Source organism: Tachysurus fulvidraco, chromosome 1 (assembly GCF_022655615.1).
Source record: "Tachysurus fulvidraco isolate hzauxx_2018 chromosome 1, HZAU_PFXX_2.0, whole genome shotgun sequence".
Lineage (NCBI taxonomy): Eukaryota > Metazoa > Chordata > Actinopteri > Siluriformes > Bagridae > Tachysurus > Tachysurus fulvidraco.
Window position 1 is genome coordinate 34,470,069 of NC_062518.1, and position 20,032 is coordinate 34,490,100.

The window sequence follows — 20,032 nt, forward strand, 5'->3', positions numbered from 1 at the left end:
ACTGCTAAAATATAATGACTAGACAGAAAGGGATTAAACTGTTATGTGGATGTGGAAGAAACCTTTTCTATATTTAAGTGTTCTTTCTGTAATTCTGGGAGAGAGAGAGAGATCAGGAGAGTGAAAGAGGGAGGGCAGGCAGCCAATAGGAAGGGAGTTAAGCATTAGGTCCTTTAGTCTGTGGACTTTCGCTCCCACATACAAACATGAGTATCACTATTTAAATACTGAATCCTCGACTATTTAATAAACGTTACGGCTTAAATCCAAAGCCAGCCTCTTGTCCCCAAATCACACACCACACTGACACAACAACCCCTGGTTAGTGTGTTAGACTGTGAGGGCATCTATCTGTCCATCATTCCAAAATCAGCAGCATCTGGGCAGTTCTCTCTCTCTCTCTCTCTCTCTCTCTCTCTCTCTCTCTCTCTCTCTCTCTCTCTCTCTCTCTCTCTCTCTCTCTCCCATTCCCCTTCTTCTCAATTCCCCTTTCACGCAGCCACCCTGCTCCTTCTCCACGCCCCAACAGTCTCCTCCCATCCTGCATCTTTTTGCTCTGTCCTTACGTCCTCTCTTCTCTGAAAGGCAGGATGAGGGGTGGTGTGTGTGTGTGGTGTGTGTGCCTTCTTGTTTTGGGGTTGCGATGGGCACAAGGACAAAGTCAAACCAACTTCACAAGGTAAGTGTGTGTGTTTGGGGGTGAATGCATGCATTCACTACACTGTAATGTGTGAGTGTACTAAAGATTACTGCAGGTTACTACAGAACTGAGCTCTGTTTCAGTTTCCCATGTCTAAAGAAAATACAGAGTTTTTCTGCTTTCAGAAAGAAGAAAAGTCGACCTTATCATTGGAGTATCTATTGTGTGAAGGAGGGAGTCAGCTACTTTAGTCAGAATCTTTTTTTTTTTTCTACACTTATGGCATTACAATATTATTTCTGCCCAAATAAAAGGGAAAAATAAATGCCATATATTTTAGTTTTAGGATTTAATATAATCTTCCCAAAACAACTCATTATTTATATAGCTATTACTTATTTTATTGCCTCATACTGTGATGCAGTGAGCGGTTACTGACTTCTGGCAGTATGTGTCACTGTGTTGATTAACAGCATTAAAGTTTTTTTGTGGGGCTGTAAATAAAGCATTTCCCTGACAAGCTTTACACTGAGTAACTCTGAAAACTCACATACAAAAAAAAAAAGAAAGAAATTAAATGAGTTAGTTTTATCCCTATTTCCCTTTACAATGACAACTTCACAAAGCACCCACAATCTTTTTAGTTTATTGACAAATATTTGTTTTTGTCAGAGTCTAAATGTAAAATTGAGAAATAGCTGAAGTCTTCTGCTTGCTGAAAAGTTTTTAAAAAGATGCTATACGATCCATGGTTTTGGGTAAAACAGGGGTTGTGCTAGATAATACGACTACGTCTGAGTTGATTGATCTCTGTTAATAATTTGTACATTTTTATTCTGACACAGATAAAAGCATATCAAAGCCAGAGAGTTTTATGACACAACTGCCTTTGATTAACACTGAATTGTGCTGTGTTTGATGTGCCTCTGAAATGAGGGAGGCTTTATATCTTTTGATGCATTTATGTGTTGTTTGTACTTATATGAAAGAGAATAATATAAAATGCTTTTAATTACATTTGCATTCAAACCAGCACATTACACCTTTAAATTAAGTGTGTGTGTGTGTGTGTGTGTGTGTGTGTGTGTGTGTGTGTGTGTGTGTGTGTGTGTGTGTGTGTGTGTGTGTGAGAGAGAGAGAGAGAGAGAGAGAGAGAGAGAGAGAGAGAGAGAGAGAGAGAGAGAGAGAGAGAGAGAGAGAGAGAGAGAGATGTATGTGTGAGAGGAAACATTCAGTGTAGTGGCTGACTTTATATAACACCAATCTTTTAAAGTGTATGTGTGTGTATGTGTGTATGGGTGGGTTCAGTGGCCCTTCCTAAATTTCTGGAACAGAGTGAGGCTGTTTGGCTCTTGGACATTTGCACTGTGTGTGTGTGTGTGTGTGTGTGTGTGTGTGTGTGTGTGTGTGTGTGTGTGTGTGTGTGTGTGTGTGTGTGTGTGTGTGTGTGTGTGTGTGTGTGTGTGTGTGTGTGTGTGTGTGTGTGTGTGTGTGTGTGTGTGTGCACGCGCATGTAAGTATGTTTATGTGTGCAAGCCAGCATTCGTAGGTTGCTGATGCCAACCCCGAGGCCAGGCAGATATATATATTTTTCTACAGAATGTGAAAAGAAAACTTGAACTAGTAAAAGCTCTGTAAAGCTGTAAAGCCTCTCTCTCTCTGTCTCTCTCTGTCTCTCTCTGTCTCTCTCTGTCTCTCTCTGTCTCTTTGTATCTCTCTCTCTCTCTCTCTCTCTCTCTCTCTCTCTCTCTCTCTCTCTCTCTCTCTCTCTCTCTCTCTCTCTCTCTCTAGGCCAATTTTCAAATGTGGGGGTCATTTAACGACAGATTCAGGCTTTGTGGCTAGTGAAGACTTCCCCACTCATTACAAACCCAACTCCAAATGCACTTGGTACATCACAGTGAGTAACTGTTCACATCACATGCGGACAAACAGAAAGACAGACATACAAATCAAAGACAAAAAAGAATTATAAAAAATTACACTTTCAAAGAGATAAATTTCTTTTTCTTTTATATTTATACCATGTATGATTTGTAAAACTTTTGTAATGCAAATTGTTTCTTCAGTGAAAAGAGTTCTTCTGGGCACAGTTAAGGGTTCGTAGCATCTTAAATGGGTTCCACTTGGGAATGGGGAAACAGTGCTATATAATATTTAAGTGTTTCCTAGAGATACAATCAAAGACCACTTAGGAGCTATAAAAATAACACTATTTGTTATTGTGTGGTAGGTTTGTGCTTTTGAATGCATCTGTTATAAGATTGGATACGTTTCTGATGAATTTTCTTAAACAGCTTCAACAGGATCAACTGTAATTCAAATCACAGGCACCACATAGATAGGACAGACAGACAGACAGACAGACAGACAGACAGACAGACAGACAGACAGTAAGTAAAAGTAAGTAAGTAAAAGTAAGTAAGTAAGTGTAAGTAAGTAAGTAAGTAAGTAAGTAAGTAAGTAAGTAAGTAAGTAAGTAAGTAAGTAAGTAGCAACATACAGTTAAATAAGATTGTAAGTAACATATATATAAATGGCTGTTTGCATCCTGCCATACCTGAGAGATGTTGTACAGGCTAAAGGCCAGGGGGACAAAAGAGTTCCTTAGAGACATCAGTCTATTACTGAACACAGATCTCAGTAAATTCATTGTGTTACTGAAATAAATAAATTTTATAATTTTAATAAGTCACAAGAAGAGACATCTCAGCTTTGACTCATACGTATTTATTAACTCATTTAGATTTCTAGGTGGAAAATGTGGGTATTGAATATTTCCGGTCCATGTAACCTTGAATCCTATACATGCAGGATCATCTTAAAAACAGAATGCTATTTTGTAATGTCAATTTTAAAGCCAATGAAGTATAAGCATGATAAAATACAGAACAATGTTGTTAACATTGAGTTACACCAACAGGTTCCAGAGGGTCAGGTGGTCATGCTTCAGTTCCGTATCTTCGACCTGGAGGCTGACCCCACCTGTCGCTATGACTACGTGGATGTGTATAATGGTCACTTGTATACGGTACAAAAGCTTGGCCGCTTCTGTGGAACGTTCCGGCCTGGGGCTCTTATCTCCACCTCCAACCTCATGATGCTGGAGATGGTGTCTGACTCGGGCCGGGGAGGACGCGGCTTCCTGGCTTTCTTTAGCGGTGGAAAGCCACATGTGGACGGTTGGAAGCCTTTGTTGCTGCTCAGCAATGTCAACAATGATGTCATTTAACTTTTCATTTTTTAAGCCAAAATCTATAATATTCTTATATTCCTTTTAATATTCCAAGATTCATTTAATCCAGATATAGAAGAGATGAATTATTTTGTCACATATACCTCACAGCACAGTGAAATTCTTTCTTTTCATTCCCAAACAAATCAGTTAACCCTTAAAGGTTATACTAGATTATTTCTGATTGGCTTTATATATCATATTTTCTATAAATCCTAATGTATAATATTATATTTATGATTTTATGAACCTGGACACAAAAAGGCATCTCATATTTGATCTCTGTAAGCTAGATAGTATACAATTTAATCTGTCACTTCATTTCTTCATTTCAACTACTTTCCAAAGCTACTGTCTTCACACATACATGCCCAATAATTAAAAGAATTATTCTATTAAATAAAAACAAACATAATAATATTTATTTATCTCTCGCTCCACATAGAGAATCAGTTTTGTGGTGGCAGGTTGACAAATCCTCACGGATCAGTGAAGACTCCAAACTGGCCAGAATCTAATTACCCAGCAGGCATCAGTTGTTCCTGGCACATCTCTGTAGCAAGCAACATGGTAAGCACGTCGGGCCTCACTTCACACCTCGTTTTCTCTCTGCTTTCTTGCCATCACTCTTTATTCTGGTGTGAAATGATTTTATTTGACATGAGGGAGCTGTAATTAGTTTACAGGTTTGGGTGGGTATGTGTGTGCATTAGGGTGGACCTGAATGTGTTAGGGAAAGCATGTAGGTATGTATGTGTACGTGTGATGCTAGAGACTAAGACTCCATTGAAGGGATGTGTTTATAGAGAGAGAGAGAGAGAAAGAGAGAGAGAGGGAGACAAGCTTTACAGGCTTTACAGTGCTCGAACGTAAATAGAAGTTTTAAATCACTAACCAGTGCCTGTGTGTGACTCCTTAGGTGATTGAAGTAAAGTTTGAGAAACTGGATCTGGAAGCAGATAAATACTGTCGCTTTGACTACGTGGCAATATTTAATGGTGGAGAATCAGACAATTCACGACGTATTGGCAAATTCTGTGGAGATAATGCACCAGAGTGAGTTACATATTTTAACAGATTATTAAATCCCTCCTCTCTTTCATACATTTATTCTGGGTTGTCCACAGATGCCACGTAACATGAAGGGGGGTATATTTTAGTTTGCTCTGTGTCAGTAGTGTGAGTATTTCTACTGAATGGATCTTTGGATATCTTTCCCAGATTTTTTTAAAAGCTGTCAATCAAGAAAATGAAATTGGACAAATGCATAACAGAAAATGGCATTTTAAGAATAGATCTGAGACCAGGTTTTGATTCACCTTAACATAGAGTTTGGAAACCTATAAACAGATAATATGCATTCTATATAGAAAAATACATATATAAATATAATAAATAATCCAACTTAAATTCTGTTCATCACACCTAAAGAATATTAGCACTGACAAGAATCTTTAAAAATGTATTTCTTCTTTTTAGAATAAATGATGGTGTTGAGACAGAATATAAATGTTTCAGATATAGAATTCATTCTTAAAACCAGTGAAGGAGAGAAAAATCTAAATAATTAAAAATTTCAGAAAGTCTCACTCTGTGTGTCATCTTTAATTTGGGGATTTGGGTTAGTGGTATTGCCTATCCTTGTAACAAGACAGGATTAAACTTAGACTAGCATGATCAGAAGACTAGACCAGCACACATACATTCACACCTAGGGGTAAATAAGAGTAGCTAACTCACCTATTGTCATGGTTTTCACCTACTGGTATGGAAATATAAGAACCTGGAGCAAACCAAAATGAACATAGGAAACTTGACGTGAAAATACACAGACTGAAATCTGGAGGACTTTAGAGCCGTGAGCTGTTAAATATACATTTAAATTTGAATTAATGTATTTTAATAATGTGTACTTAATTCAAAGTACACATTAGGCATAATAGTTTTCTATGTGCTATGAAAATTCTATGGAAATTTGCCAAAAAAAAAAAAAGTCAGTGGTAACAGACTAGAGTTGAGGCTAAAAAACACATTATATAATAATTTAATATAATAATCCTTCTCTTCCACAGGCCTGTCATTAGCAGAGGAAATGAAGTGTTGGTGCAGTTTGTATCTGACCTCAGTTTGACAGGGGCAGGTTTCATGGCACACTATAAGAGCATCCCACGTGGCTCTCGAACTGCAACATCGACCCTGGGCACTGTGCCTGGACCTAGAATTGACTCTGACCTTGTTAACTCAATTCCTAAACCTAGAACAACATCTAAACCCCCAACTAGAACTAAACCCAAGCCTACACTTAAGCCTAAAACACCTGTTAAACCCAAAACAACACGGAAACCTTCATCTGGATCACAGATGCCTAAGCCTAAGCTTCCAGAAAAACCTAATAGGGTTATACCAAAACCTCCAGTTAAACCAACTCTAAAGCCTAAAGCTAAACCAACTCCAAAGCCTAAAGTTAAACCAACTCCAAAACCTAAAGTTAAACCGACTCCAAAGCCTAAAGTTAAACCAACTCCAAAGCCTAAAGTTAAACCAACTCCAAAGCCTAAACCAAATATTAAGCCAACAAAGCCCACACCTGCATCTAATGCCAAGCCCAAACCCAAGCCAGTTGTAAAAACTACCATGAAACCAAAGACCAAACCTGCCACCAACACAAGCACCAAGTTCATCCCTACAGGAAAAAAGATCCGTGAGTAGATCTGAGGAATAGTACTTCATTCTGTTTTTGTATCTTGTAAGACAATCTAAACAATCTTTGCTTTCCACCCAGCTGCAGAGAATCCACAGTGTTCAGAGCCATGTAAGAGGACAGGCACTCTTCTGACCAGCTTCTGTCCCAGTGACTTTGGTAAACTCCCTTTCTTTGACTTCGTCTGCCTCTTCATTTTCAGTTATTCTTATCATAAATAATCATTTATTGCCTCGAACGATTTTTCAATTTAGGGCTCATTTTTAAGTTACATGATCTGCTGTCCATCAGCAATTGTCTACAAAGCTGACGGACAGTCTACTGAAGTCAACCCAGAAGAAACTAAATTGCGACATGGTTTTTGGCTTTTTTTCACATACACATCGATTTCAACCTCAGATTTCTCTGTGAAATGTTCTAGAATTTCTATCTTCAGTTTTGTCGCTAATTTTGCTAAGTCAGTAGAGTGACATGCATCAAGCAGGAGAATTCTAATGAATGTTTAAAGGTCTGATAATATACATTTAACTTTTAAATACAGGGACGTCCAGTCTTTTCTTCAAACTGACAGTGTGGTTCTAGCCTTTCATTCCAGTCTATGAATGATTCCACCTGTTTAATCAGTTGAGCTGTGCTTTCAGTAGACTCACTTGTTGTTTCTTCTTTGGAATGAAAGCCTGCACCCACACCGGCCCAATCTGTATAAGATTGGACACCCCTGTTCTACTACCTTATAAGTTGTCATACAGTAAAACAATAATATTCTGATGTTTCTGCATCTCAATTCTCTCAAATTTCTTCTCCTCTCAGTGCTGACAGGAAAGGTGGCATCAGTGACCCCAAGCTCCCGTGGTAGCGTTGAGGTGGATGTGTACATCATGAAGACCTATAAGGCAGGCAAGCTTAACATCACCAAGAGAGGACCGATTACGTCTGTCAATCTAACCGTTCCCTGCTTGAAATGTCCTGTGCTGCGTAAAGGTACGGTGTCTCCTTGGTTCACAACTTCCATATAAATGCTTCTGCCAACAGAAAAAAATATCTATTCACATAAAATGGTTTAATTCTGTAATTCTTCTTTGTCTCAGGAGTAAACTATGTGTTGATGGGCCAGGTAAATGAAGAGGGACATGGCATTCTGAACACTTCCAGCTTTGTCTTACTGCATAAGCAGGTGCATGATAAAGCACTGGCCATACTAGCTAAGAAAGCATGCTAAACTCACTTTTGGCTCCACCAATCATAGTGAAAAGCAGTTATAATCTCTGAATCGGAAAATGACAGTTATTAAGCTTATTACCGAACCTAATGAAAAATACTTCTATTTTTAAACATATTGTCAATGCATCCTGTTGCCACTACTACAAATGAAATGTGTATCTACCTTTAAAATATTATTCACCTCAAAATGAAATACAGAAACTAGAAGCTTTTAAAACTTTCACTAAGATCTGTGCACAGGACAAAAATATGTGGAGCACATTTGTTACCGTGCAAAACATGGTCTGGTATTAATTGTGCTAGACAGATCGCAATGTATTTTTTATTTTTAAATTATATAAAGTTGTTTGATTAAAGGATTTTAAATACATTCCAGTGTTTTCATGTCCATATTCTGTCAGGTTTAAAAATTGAAACGTTGAAACGTATTTTGAAATTGTATGTATTCAGAAAAATTAGATAATGTGTCAAAATGTGCATTAAAACTGCATTAAAACATTAAAATACACATACATATTAAAAATTACATTTTTTTAAACTAAATGTTTTTATTTATTTATTTATTTATTTATTTATAATACTAGTTTTTTTTTTTTTAGAACTGTTGCCAAGAAAATATGCTGAAAAACATTAACTTAGCTAGTGATTATATGACTAATCCTACGTAGTTTGATAATGAATTAATCAGAAATAAAATACCCTGCAAATATTCAATATTAGACTATAATAATTTGGTAAAGCCAAATATCAGTCAAGAAGCTTTCATTGTCATTTCAATCAAATATAGCTGATGCTGTACAGAGTGAAATGAAACAACGTTCCTGCAGGACTTTAGTGCTACATAAGACAACAAAAGAGCTACATGAAACAGCACAGAACTAAGCAATTAACTTCAACAAATTAGCAAAACATACGTCAATACGCTTGTTCAAATTATATAGTGGTCATGCTTTTTAGGGAGACAATAGAGACACCTTATTTTGCATGCATATTTGACTACTATGTTTAAATGTTTAAACAGTTTACTAGGACCAGGATGCTCTTGCTCAAGTTCCACACTGCAGTCTGGTGACTTATCCATTTTCATCTATTTTCTTAAACAAATTTTTGCAGCATGAGAAGCTCACTGTAGATAAAGAATTTGTGTGATTTATGATCATTTTTTTCTACCTAGATAACAGAAGACACCTTTAAAATGCACCTTGTATGTACTGTATGGTCATGAAGTACAACTACTTAGCTTCCAAAGTTACTTTTGAAATTCAACATTCAAAGCATTCATTTCAAACATATATCATTTTATTTCACACTTCAATAATACTTGCTTCGATATTTACCCATTAGAACGTCAGGGTCATTAATTGAAGCTATATGTCTCCCTCTAGCTGCAACTAGAGCACTACGTTAACATGGCCACTTTTGAAATGAGGTCACAAAGAAGTAATGGAAAACGAATATGTCTCGTCATCATGTACCCTCGTTCATTCACTCTACTTTCCCACACCCCTGTCTATTTTTGTTATTTCAGAATCATTTTACTCGACCATAACATCCAGCAGTGTCATATTACTGTGAGAAAGAGTGAGTGAGTGAGAGAAAGTGAGAGAGAGAGAGAGAGAGAGAGAGAGAGAGAGAGAGAGAGAGAGAGAGAGAGAGAGAGAATGTGTGGGAGGACATAATGCTTACCCTCCCAGCTGTTCCTGTAACTCAGCCAAGTTGAACTGACACAACAAACATTATATATATGAGAGAGAGAGAGAGAGAGAGAGAGAGAGAGAGAGAGAGAGAGAGAGAGAGAGAGAGAGAGAGAGAGAGAGAGAGAGAGAGAGAGAGAGAGAGAGAGAGGTCAGGGTCATTGAGGTTCTGGAGCTTATCCTAGGAGCACTGGGGGCTAGGCTGGAATATACACACATAATGTAATGCCAGGGCCACACACACACACACACACACACGCACACACACACACACACACACACACACACACACACACACACACACACACACACACACACACACACACACACACACACACACACATTCACATTCACATTATTAACTCTAGCCATTCCACCATCTTACATATACACACACAAGCTAATGGAAATACATGCAAATGTGCACCTGCTCATCAGTGAGGTATGCTGAAATTTGAATTATTCAAAATGTCCTTGACATGCTAGAGATTCATGGAATCTCTGTTCACATAGCAAACTTTTTCCCCCACACAGTATTTGACACAAACACACAAGCAGAATTTTTTGATCCAGCAAGTTAATTTATTAGATTCTAATAATAATCTTTTAATACAGTTAAAAATAATAACAATCTACTCATACAATTATGTTAACTCTTAATCTATAGTTGCATATCTATATCTCAGTCATTAAGATAGACGTAGAATGATCTACATACGTAAATCATGACTGATTCAAAATTAGTCATAAAAAATAGCATGTCCAGAAACGTCAGATCTCAACCTTCCTTTTTGTTTAACCCTGAGAACTATAATTCGTCGAGTCTAGTGGTCTGTAAATGCGTCTGTCAGGTCAAATCACTTCCCACCAGACAACTTTATAAATGACTGTTACACACCTATAATTGTCTAATGTAATGTACACACTATCTAGGTTCCCTACAGGGTGTTATGTATGTCTACAGTAAAAATAAAGTATACTTTTACTATAGTGAAAGCATGTTCTTGATACAGACATATTAACGATAACTTTAACCTTTCTCCTTAATATGACATGTTTTGAGAATGAGGTTTTTGACGTTTGCAGAACAAGGGCAAAGAAATTGATCTAACATTGAAGTTGACTACAGTCAAAATGAGTCAGCAGAAGGGAGTCTTTGTACAAGGCTACACATTTTGTAGTACAGTATGTGCAAACAGATTTCTGTTTAACATGTCATTTCCTCACAGTACAGACATACAGTACTCCTGTCAAAAATGTACAATAAATGACATTTAATTCATGAAATATGGCATAGTCTGAACTTGGACGATATGAAATTTCCACTGAAACCCAACAGACCTTTATATAAAGTCACTTATAACACAGAGTTGTTGAATTCTTGAAACTGATATTGATCAATTTTCTGTAACACCATGGCTGTAATACGAATGAGCTCGTTTGCTGATTTCTTATCAATTTGCTCTAATACATTATCATTTCTATAGCAAATCGTTGTTATAGTAGAAATAGTAAAATAGCTCTTTCACAGGAACTCGTATGATGGACAATGTAAAATATTAGAATATCATTGATTATAATCGTCATAATCAACAGTTAAAAAAGTATAATTCATTTATAAATTTTAATCACTGAACAACTGCTATGGAGTAATCTTTCAAACACTTCACAATGTGTATTATTGGAAGATATTTTTGGAAAATATTGCTCCACATCACACCATCCCAGTGTTGATTATTTTTCTACAACAGCAGACAGTATCATGATTTATTTCTTGCATGATATACATAGAAAATTCTATTTAGTAGACCTTACATCCTGCCAGCTTAAGCATCTATTCCATTGCTTTTTCTTAAAAGAATAAGAAATGCCTCACTCACCATTGACTCAAAATCAAGTCATAAATGAACAAAACAAATATAGCAGGCACATTCAGAACTGAGATTTACAGACATTGCTAACTTCTTTTATTAATTATTATTCTAATTCATCTCTTGAACTGTGCAAATGTATTCATAGTAATGTTAGTGACACGACTTCTCTCTGCAGTCTGTCATAAAGCTACTGTATCACTGGTTTAGGTTACATTAGGTTACATTATGACAGAATGCTGATTAACATGAAGTAACTGTGTACTGATTAGGGAGAAACTTTGTGCACCATGGCCTGCATTCAGGCAGCATTTCAGTTTAAGAGTTTTTTCCCCCCTACATACATGCACTGACACGGAGAAGCATGTAAGAAGGGAATCTAATCCTTGAATTATTAATGTACACAGGCCAAAACAAGTCTAGTGCTGACATCTAAGCACTTAGTTGTCACAGTGGTTTAACTAATGCTTCCTTTTGGGTTCAAGTAGTACTCAGAACCAGCTGAAAAAGGTAAGTGATGGAAAGAAGGGCACAGGTAGAACTTGGGAGATTGTTGTCTACAAATAAATAAGTTAATATTAATAATGGATTTGTAATTAACAGGCATAGCACTCATAATCACTAAAATGCCCTTTAATACACCACTTCCAGAAAGCATCTGGTTGCTTATGTGCAAATTCAGCTCACCACTGGGAAACCCTGCTAAAATCAATTTGAACATTCTAAGAAACAATGTTATGGCTTCTTCTTCTTTCAGCGGACACTGAACTCATAAACCTCCATGGTCGTCACATCCCTTTTTCTCCTAGTATAAACAATGCACCTAAATGCCATGCATAGGTTATAGCATAGGATATAGGATATAGCATATAGGATATACGCAGATATTTTGATCTCGATACTTATCCAGTAGTATATAGTTATGGTATATAGTTTTTGTTAACAGCAAATTTTTTTAACAATAATTTTCAACATAGCGTGCAAAGTGTGCACTGTTCAAGTACATTTTGCATCAACAGTAAAGTCACAGCCATTACATTTCTTCAACACTAAAAGGCTGTGGTTGAAGACTGTTGGTGCTTATACTTCCTGTTTACAAAGAAGAGGAAGTGGGTATGTGTGCGTGTTTGTGAATGTAAATGTAAGAGATACCGGCAAACGGTATCAGCAGGTCCCCCTAGGAGACTCGGGAAGCCTTACATGCTTGTTTGTGCTAGTGAATCCCTGTAGTATTGAATTTTCCAACTGTTGATTCTTGAATGCTGTGTAAGCATTAACATGGAAACCTTAAACAGACAGAAATAGTCACCCCATCTCCATATCAATATCATATTATGCCTAGTGGCCTAAATTCTAGCATCACAGTCTGATAAATGGTAAACGAAATGATTAATCTTGTATGCATAATTAAATGATGGTTAGCAACAAAATCACCAATAATTCTGTAGGCCAAAATATATCGGAGTCCCTGGATTAGCTCCACTCATTGTGCCTTCAGGCCTTTCTGCACAGGATAATAAATGTGGTATGCACACCACCCAAACCATATAATAATGGAAGCTATACACCCCTGTAGCAGCAGCATCAACCCAAAAGTGGAGTAGATAGTTGGGCCAGGGAGGTGGGGATTTGTGGTAGGTTCTAGAACCAAGGTAGTGTGAAGCAGCAGGGCTCGGATCTCTACCTTGATCATATGGAGCTCATCCAGGATGGAGAGGAAGGTGCAGCAGTGGAACCACTGGTGACTGTGCCCCCAGATGTCAAACTTTCCTGGAGACAATCTTTCTGGGATCTTGCTGATGTTAAAGGCTGCGGACACCACCAGCCAGAAGCAGTGGCGATAGAAGAAGCTGGCCATTGTAGGTGATGGGTAAGAAGAAAATGTCTGAGAGGAGGATGGATATGGTGATGGGCTGAGAAGCCGGTAGAAAATTGGTGTGGACGAAATGAAGAATGGCAGAAGAAAGACTAGGGTACGTACAGCATAGCGGTGCTTCCTCCACTGCTGCCTTGTTTTGCAACAAGTTAGCACACAGACGATGGCCACCAGGCAGGAGCAGGGGACGTATAAGCTATCAAAAAACTGAAAATGAATGGGAAAGAATGAAGCATTGGGAGAAGGAGCTGAGGGAGACTCCTCTGCACTCACTGACTGTGACTTTGATACATTCAGTGTCCCAAAGTCAATCTTTGGTATCCCTGCCTGTGGGTGAATGTAGTAATAGTAAGCCAAAGAAGAACCTACAGTATAAGCACTGATGGTTCCATAATCCACAAAGAAGCAGATCTCTCTGATGATTAGTGACATGGAGTTAAGGAGGTGAGCCATACTGCTGGCCAGCAGCAGATATAAAACCCCAAAGAAATAGTTCCAGGCTGGGTAAAAGAAGGGCTCCCCAGGGCCCGGGGCTCCTTCCCATTCAAATATCTCTAGAAAGTGAAATCCGAAGATAAATATTGGGAGGAAGTGAGTCCAGAAGTTTCCAGTCTCATTGGTAGGTCGGAATGCAGAGACTAGGCACTGTAGGAGGCTGTAGTCAGGGAAGCGGTAACCTGACAAAATGAAGTTCTCCGTCACTCTTGATGGAACATCGGTGTAACGAAGGAGAGGTAGTGACCACATGGCTGAATGTTGGTATACAGTATACAGTATGTTGGACAAACTAGTTGACTGGCTCAAAACAGCAACTGATAGCAGATTGTTTCTTGTCTTGATTGTTTCTTTTGCCCTCCGATAAAGTGTTCATTATGTTCCTTTATGATTTACAAAACTGCTCAAACTATTAAGTCCTTCAAACTCAGCAGGAAAAAAACAGATAAAAGAAATAAAAAAATTTAGCTCTTACTTCACCATCCCACTCAAACGAAACAGGGTGCCAGGTAAATAAATCACTCCAACGTGCATACACAATTATAATCCATTAAAAACAGATTGTGTATGTGCAGATTAAGATTATATACCTGGCAAAAATTCCTGAGTGTTAATAATCCTCACTGCAAACAAAAAAAACCTCGTTATGGAAAGAAATCTGCTGCCTTTTTTGTTTCAGTATTGACCATAACAGCAAGTCTTCATAATCCAAAAAAAAAAGGCTTAATGTTTTATCTCTTCAGTGCAGATGGGTCCTTATCAGTGTTAAGGTGACTCTGCCCTGGTGTGTAGGTTTTCACACACATGTAGTTGTGTGAAAACGAGCAGCTAGAAGCCGGCGCTTCTGGTATCATGTTTATGTGCTGAAACTCCTCATTGCCTCACCGGGAACTGGCTGCGCAATCAGATACACAATCAGTCCGTCTTTTATTCATGGTCCGTTGTACATAATTCATTCTCTTTGTTTTCTCCCGGCTAATGCGCTGTCACATCAGTGGAAAGGTGGAAAGAAAGGAGGTCAGTCCAGGGGATGCGATGGCACGTTAAGTCCTGATGGATTCTATCAAACTGCAATCGCAATCTGATTCGAATCTCTCTCTCTCTCTCTCTCTCTCTCTCTCTCTCTCTCTCTCTCTCTCTCTCTCTCTCTCTCTCCTTATACCGGCATCAGTTCTGCTTTATGGCGCTATCGGAGCAGTGTCCTTGACGCTGGTTTTGTCGCTCAACGCCGCTTAATCCCCGACAATCTGTTTTCCATGTACGAAGTCAAGTCTGCATTCAAAGGAACCGATAAACCATCCTAGGATTATAAGATCGCATTCACACACTGCCCTTGACTGAAGCAAACAGAAGCAAAGGCGGAAAGAAGCCGGCTCGCACCGAGCGTGAGAAGAATGCCGGTTGGTTGCTGTGAGCCATGCGCAGTGTAGTGCTGCTGCTCCTCCTTCTCCAGCACCGTTACTCAGACCTCAGACCTTTATACCTACTGCTTTACTGCTGGACAATCATCTACACATAAATCTCTCTCTCTCTCTCTCTCTCTCTCTCTCTCTCTCTCTCTCTCTCTCTCTCTCTCTCTCTCTCTCTCTCTCTCTCTCTCTCTCTCTCTCTCCCCCCCCCTCTTGCCCTCAAGATATTAACTATTACCGGAAAACCCTTTGTTCACGTTGAAGCCTGTACTTGTCCTTGTTTACATCCTGCCAGGCATTCCTTAATGTTAGATAACCATTTTTTCTGACATCTTCCCATTATTTACGTTATTACGTAATGGTGCCTCTCACAAAGATTAGCGTATAAGGTGCTTAGTACCTCTATCCTCTATGGGGTGCTTGAGCGCTGGCCGCTTGACAGGTGGCCCTATGACTGGTTTGTCTAACAGCTGTGCCATTAGGAAAGCCCTGGGCTGTTCCTGCTGCTCCATTACGCAGCTGTTTTGAGTATTACAGCTCCACACTGCAGAATTCTGGCCCATTAACCAGCAGGGCAACATGCATAAATTGCAGTGTTTTGTCTTTTGGTCTATGCTTTACTTCTTATCATTTTATTAAGTTTTCTGAATTCCCTTTCATTATAACATCCCCAGAATATGGGTTCTTAGTTCATCCTCCACTATCAAGTAATCATGATCAAAATAATTGTCTCTTTTAAGACTCAAAAACCAATTTGAGTTATTTCAATACACATTTTTATGGTATTTATGGACATTTAACAGACACCCTTATCTGGTGCAAGTTAAGTTTTTATCTCACTTAATGCAACTCAGGGTTAAAGGCCTTACTCAGGGGCCTAGCATTGGCAGCTTGGTGACTTGGGGTTTGAAGGGTTTTATTGATTCTTATTTTCTTATATTATATTATATATTATATCATAATGTGTTCTCTCTGCAATCTGCAAGTCTCACTTCTCTTAGAGAAAGAAACTGGCAGCTGGCTGACAGCGGCAAAAATAACCATGAAAATTAAATTACTTCACTTTAGAAAGAAAGAGGAACATATCTACCCATCAGAGCATTGCGTATCTGATACTGATAGCTGAATCGGATCCATTTTTACACAAAATGTCTGTTCAAGTGCAAGTTATGTATCATAAAATCTATCCAAATAATTTTATTATTTATTATTTATTTTCTCTTCAGCCAAACTAAAGAAACCCAGAGCATTTTCTTCATATATATATATATTCATATATATATGCTGAGAGAGTGCCACCTGTGGCAGAACTCTTTGCGTGCTTGCTGGACTTGCAGTTCAGTTTGCTGAGCTTACAGGTATAACCTGCAACTCTGAGAGACTAATCATCAGGGGACAATGCTTTATTAGACTCAGGCCTTAGTAAATAATCAATACGCAACATAACACTCAGCAAATGCTAGAGATAGAGTGTGCTACCTGAAGCTCGGATAGCGTGCAGAGCCAGGAGTCATGTAGATGGCTCACTGGTCTGAATCCTGTTACGTAAAGACACACACACACACACACACACACACACACACACACACACACACACACACACACACACACACACACACACACAATCATGCTGTAAATGGTCTCAGTGCAGGGAACTTTATTGTTTTGTTTAGTGCTGTATCTGGAATTTGACCATATTTGAAGATCACAGCAAAATGATTTACTAAGAAACAATTCTTATTGTTGGCGAGGTTCAACTGTTTCCTTCTGCCGATTCAAATGTTGTGTTGAAGCCTTTATCTCCCCCCCCCTCTCACACACACACACACACACACACACACACACACACACACACACACACACACACACACACACACACACACACACACACACACACACACACACACACACACACAAACATTCTTTTCCCACACCAATTCTCCTTATTTTGTTTGAGGCTTTTTTGTGCTTTGATTAAAATATTCCTTGTTAACTTTCCCTTCAAAACCCACACTTAAATTCTGGACACACACACACACTGTGATTTGAAGCCATCTACCAGCCTGCATGTAAATCTAAGTGGTGTGAGAGAGGCTCTTTTTGTGGCTGTGCTTACCTTCTTCTGTTAAAAGTATTGCTGTTTATAACATTTTTTGTGGAAAGCCTTGTCCTATGAATGAAAGTTTAAAAGTCATAAGAGGAAGTACAGATTGCTCCTAGCACCTTCTACTTCAGACAGTCTCACTTCTCTTCAACATGGTAGCTGACAGTGGCAAAAAAAGTAAAAAAAAAAACAATTGGGTGAACTTTGGAGAGAAACAGATTTTACAGAGGTTTGCACCCAGGGGTTCATGAGAGTGCGAAATTCTCTCTGAGACTTAATGACCGTGTCTTCAGAATGTTAATCTCTATTATTCATACAATACAGAACATAGAGATTACTTAAACATGTTTAGTTATTAATATGTAGCTATTTTATTGATATGTTATAGCTGTCTGTGTAAATAATACACATGTTGAATGTTACCTACATGTTAGTCTTGAGTTCTGGACCCTAATGGAGAGCTGAGAGCTGGTGAGCCAGATATTTCCTTCTGTGCCCTGGCATAAACAAACTAGCATCCTGTCCAGAGTATACCCTGCTGCCTTGTGCCCAGAGTCTCCTGGGATAGGCTCCAAGTTCCCTGCAACTCAGGATAAGCAGTGTAGAGAATGGTTGGATGAATGGATATTTTCCTCTACCTACAAAAGTACTGTGTGTGTGTGTGTGTGTGTGTGTGTGTGTGTGTGTGTGTGTGTGTGTGTGTGTGTGTGTGTGTGTGTGTGTGTGTGTGTGTGTGTGTGTGTGTGTGTGTGTGAAAGTCCAATAGATTGTGCCAGTGGTGATCGATGACAGGTGTGAATGGTTTGGAGGTCAGCTCACTGTAAACATGATACTGTTTGTGTACAGTATATCTTATGATGTGTAGTCAGTGTAGGGCACAGATTTTTGGGTTGTTCCATTTCAGCCTTCTAAATGGATAATTCATAAGGATTCTAAACCTGCATATAGGCTTTAATGGATTATCTGTAATAATAATATCTGTATTACACATATGTGTGTACTACCTGAGACATATGTAAAGGGCAGGGTGGCAGGGCTATCTGCGGGTGGCAGCTCATGTAAAGTGCAATTTCTTCACAGCAGTGACGGCACTGACAGCTGAGTGGAAACAGACGGCAAGCTGGTGGAAGTTTTAAGATAGGAGGCTGAGACAGATGCAGTTGCAGCTGCGTGTGATGTAAAAAAAAAAAACGTGTAGGCAGACAAATCCAAAAAGATAATGCAATATCAAGGTCAAAACAGGCTTATTTTGGTGAGGTATAAACACAGTAACCAGAGCAAAGGCAATGCAAAAAAAACTATGAGGCTAATAAAAGAGCAAACAGAAGAATATTATACTTGGTAAAGACAGTAAAAACTAACTGAGTATTTACTTTCACACACATTGATAGTGTGTGTGAAAGTCCAATATATAGTGCTGGTATTGATCAGTCAGGTGACTATGAACTACATAAGTTGAGTGTATCTTGTGGTGTGAAGTCCATGGACAGTGTGTTCTAGGAAACTGAACAAGCTGATTGTGATGTCCTGACAGAGCCGTCTCAAAGGGCTCACTCTTTGAGCACTTCACATTTTGTATCACCACTTAGTTGTAGACATTGTCCATGACATTTTACCAGAATGGCTATATATGTTAGTCTTGGGTTCTGTTTCCTATGCGGGAGCTGAGAGATTGTACATTATTGAGCAAGCCCACAGTACAGTATATATTTTCTCAGGTATGCTGATTGGCCCTTGACAACAAGAGGGCTGGTGGTGTGCTGGGTGGGATGTTCGTAAGCTGGGTATCTCTGGGTACATAGGTAAATGTCATCAGCTGGGTACATATAATTTTTTTTTAATTGTCCTTGGTGGCAAGCAAGACTCTGTTTAGGTTGGTAACAGGAGGTCTCTGTCCTCTATGTAAGGTGTTCACTTTGGTTGTCTGAAACACCAGATGTTGTCAGGGCTATCCTTTCATAATTGTTCACTCTGTCAGATTATTTCATAAACATGCTGGGGATTGTGGGGTGTGCATTCCAAGGGAAAAGTGGTGGCTGGTACCCAAAGACACACTAAACGGGAGTGAATTGTGTGAGGGATTTGTACAGCCAGTTTTAGGCATATTCCACACATTCTCTTCCATAGCTGGCTTACATCAGAGAGGCGAACTAAAGAGTAGGATTGCTCACAGGGTGCTGGATGTTTGTGGGCTGTTTTTATATCTTCTTCAGTTGTGTTGGATCTGGAGTCTATTTTGTGGATGCTGAGCATAAGGTGAGAGAATTCACACTAGACAAGACACCAGTCAATAAAAGGCACCATGCACACACACTTTCACATATTCATTCACACCTAGGGTAATTTAGAGTAGCTGATCTACCTGCCTGCATGTTTTTAGACATGAAACTGGAGAACCCAAGGCGAATCCATGGGAACACAAGGAGAACACACAAGACAGTAACCCAAGCTCAGGATCAAACCAAAGGATCAAATCCTGGCGCTGTGCCACTGAGCCACTTTCCAAGACACAGTTTGCTTGTGAAATATATTTTTAATCATTACAGAAGTCACAAGTCATTTACCCCTATCTTCATAATATCTGGAGTGTTGCTTTTAGCTAAAGGCTTTGATTCATTCTGTTTTCTTTTTATTTCTTGACCTGACTCTAGTCATATCTAATCATTTTAATGTAATCTAATCACCAATTCCTTTTTTCTTCTGTTTATTGGATCCCACTCTATATTCTCATCCTCACTCTGAACATCCTTTTCTGCTCCTTATATGCCTTACTATGGTTTCAGTTG

General features: G+C 38.8%; 2 protein-coding genes across 3 annotated transcripts; one reads left to right on the forward strand and one right to left on the reverse strand.

Moving 5' to 3' along the window:
* The first annotated feature begins 312 nt into the window (after window positions 1-312).
* Window positions 313-8,167, forward strand: pcolceb (procollagen C-endopeptidase enhancer b). 2 transcript variants are annotated; one of them, XM_047810660.1, is made up of 9 exons: window positions 313-679; window positions 2,432-2,540; window positions 3,564-3,822; window positions 4,321-4,445; window positions 4,795-4,931; window positions 5,948-6,576; window positions 6,664-6,735; window positions 7,387-7,557; window positions 7,665-8,167. In XM_047810660.1, exons 1-9 carry the CDS (start codon window positions 591-593, stop codon window positions 7,793-7,795), a joined length of 1,722 nt encoding a protein of 573 aa, XP_047666616.1. In that variant the 5' UTR covers window positions 313-590; the 3' UTR covers window positions 7,796-8,167. The 2 variants fall into 2 exon arrangements, with proteins under 2 accessions (XP_047666616.1, XP_026990124.1); XM_027134323.2 differs by having other exon boundaries at window positions 389-679; window positions 6,658-6,735.
* A 1,884-nt stretch (window positions 8,168-10,051) lies between these two features.
* Window positions 10,052-15,234, reverse strand: paqr9 (progestin and adipoQ receptor family member 9). The gene has a single exon (XM_027134481.2). The coding sequence runs from the start codon at window positions 13,983-13,985 to the stop codon at window positions 12,846-12,848; it is 1,140 nt and encodes a 379-aa protein (XP_026990282.1). The 5' UTR covers window positions 13,986-15,234; the 3' UTR covers window positions 10,052-12,845.
* Between the last annotated feature and the right edge of the window lie 4,798 nt (window positions 15,235-20,032).